This window comes from Myotis davidii, unplaced genomic scaffold (genome assembly GCF_000327345.1).
Source record: "Myotis davidii unplaced genomic scaffold, ASM32734v1 scaffold18, whole genome shotgun sequence".
Taxonomy (NCBI): Eukaryota; Metazoa; Chordata; class Mammalia; order Chiroptera; family Vespertilionidae; genus Myotis; species Myotis davidii.
This window is the reverse complement of record NW_006292696.1, coordinates 4,723,516-4,725,732: the sequence shown is the minus strand read 5'-3', so window position 1 is coordinate 4,725,732 and position 2,217 is coordinate 4,723,516. Positions and strand designations below refer to the sequence as shown.

Sequence of the window (2,217 nt, the reverse complement as noted above, 5' to 3'; positions counted from 1 at the left end):
AGGGCTCCCAGTATGTGAGAGGGGGCAGGCTGGGCTGAGGGACACTCCCACCACACACACACCAAGTGCACGAATTTCGTGCACCGGGCCCCTAGTATAGGATAATTCCCATACTACACAATTCACTCATTTAAAGGACACAATTCAATAGTTTTTCGCAAAGCACAGATTTGCAATCATCACCACCAATTATAAACCATTTCATCACCTCAAAAAGAAACCCTGTCTCATTAAGCAATCACTCCCCATTATCCCATAATCTCCCCATTCCCTGCTCTAGAACCACTAATTTATTCTAGATGTGCCTATCTTGGACATCTCAAATAAATAGAATCATATATGTGGGCTTTTGTGCCTGGCTCTTTTCCCTTAGCATGATTTCAAAGTTCATCCATGTATAGTATATATCTGTACTTTATTTCTTTTTACTGCTCCATAACATTCAATTCCATGGATATACTGTTTAATTTATCCATTTGTCAGTTCACAGATATTTGGATTGCTTCAACTTTTGGGCCTTCATGAATAATGCTGCTATAAACATTCACTACAAGGTTTTACATGGATATGTTTTCTAATCTCCTGGACATACGCCTATGAGTAGAATTGCTGGGTCATATAGTAACTGTTTAACCTTTTGAGAAACAGGCTTTCTAATTGGACTGTTTTCCAAAGAGGCTATGCCATTTTACATTTCCCCTAACAATGTATGAATATTCTAATTTCTCCACATCCTCCCCAACATTTATGTCTTTTTACTACAGCCATCTAGGGGTATCATGTGGTATCTCACTGTGGTTTTGATTTGCATTTCTCTAATGACACAATTATGAGCAACTTGTCATGGGCTTATTAACCACCAGAGGCCCGGTGCACAAAATTTGTGCATGGGTAGGGTCCCTAGGCCTGGCCAGCGATCAGGGCCAATCAGAGCCTTTCAGCTGTTGGCTGGGGTCTTTCTTCATTCCCCACCGCTCCCTGGTGGTCAGCACATGTCATAGCAAGCGATCGAACTCCCAGTCGAACTCCCAAAGGGACACTTTACATATTAGCCTTTTATATATATAGAAGATAGATAGGTTTGTATATCTTCATTGGAGAAATGTCTATTCAGATATTTTGCCAATTTCTAATTGTACTATTTGTCTTTTTATTGTTGACTTGTGAGAGTTTTAAGGGGGGCTTTACTTTGAGATTATTTATGTCATCCTCTGCTTGATTGCTCTGTCCAACCCTTACCTGGGTTTGGTGGAAATAAAACTTAAAATTAATAAATTCAATTAGAGCCCTAGCTGGTTTGCCTCAGTGGATAGAGCATCGGCCTGCAGACTGAAAGGTCCCTGGTTCGATTCCCAGTCAAGAGCGCATGCCTGGGTAGTGGGCTTGATCCCCAGTAGGGGGCTTGCAGGAAGCAGCCGATCAATGATTCTCTCTCATCATTGATGTTTCTATCGTTCTCTCCCTCTCCCTTCCTCTCTGTAATCAATAAAAAAATATATTTTTTAATAAAAAATAAATTCAATTAGAAATTACAATCTGCACAAATGTTGCAGACCTAAAACTAATACTCAGAAGTATCTCAGACACTTACGTAAGGTTGAATTTGAAGTTGAACTGCCAAGTGTTGATTCCAGAAGGATATTCTCCCTTCTCATTCGTGAATGTAAGGCCCAGCTGGATAATTTTTAAAAGGTCAACATTGCACCGCAAAAGCTGATACTGGTAATCAATGGAACTACGAAATTCACCAATTGGTCGCACCACAACACCTGGAAATTCTGTGTCCTGGAAAAAAAAACACACATAAGGTTTCACAAAATAGTGGATGCTGAATTGATCATTCATAAACAATATTTTTACCTCAATTTATAAAAGTTATGTGACAAGCCCCAAGATTGTGCAAAAAAAAAAATCTATCTTAAAATACTGATCTTGTTGACATCTACAGAAGCATGAAAATCACAAAGCTTTACACAACAACTTGGAGATCCTAGCAGGACATGAATAGAAGTAGGTGATAAACTATAGGTAGATATATAGGCAATTAAGAACATTCTAAGTTCAGAACAATACAGAAATAAAAATATAGAAATAGGGAAGTGAAAATGCCAATCAGAAAAAAGCAGTAAAGCAAAACTGGGTATGAAAATGGTTAGGAGTTGTGGGAGCTTCCATGCCTCCTCTAAAAGAGGCCCTGGATATCACCATGATACACAC

The 2,217-nt window shown here is 39.0% G+C and overlaps 1 protein-coding gene across 4 annotated transcripts in view; it reads right to left on the bottom strand.

Annotated features, from left to right (window-relative positions):
* Positions 1-2,217, bottom strand: part of CNOT8 (CCR4-NOT transcription complex subunit 8) — a 25,396-nt gene that overhangs the window by 12,264 nt on the left and 10,915 nt on the right. For all 4 annotated transcript variants that reach the window (XM_015565635.1, XM_015565636.1, XM_006766286.2 and 1 more), the window contains one exon: positions 1,592-1,785. In XM_015565635.1, the coding sequence (XP_015421121.1) occupies positions 1,592-1,785 (194 nt within the window). The remainder of the gene's footprint in view (positions 1-1,591; positions 1,786-2,217) is intronic.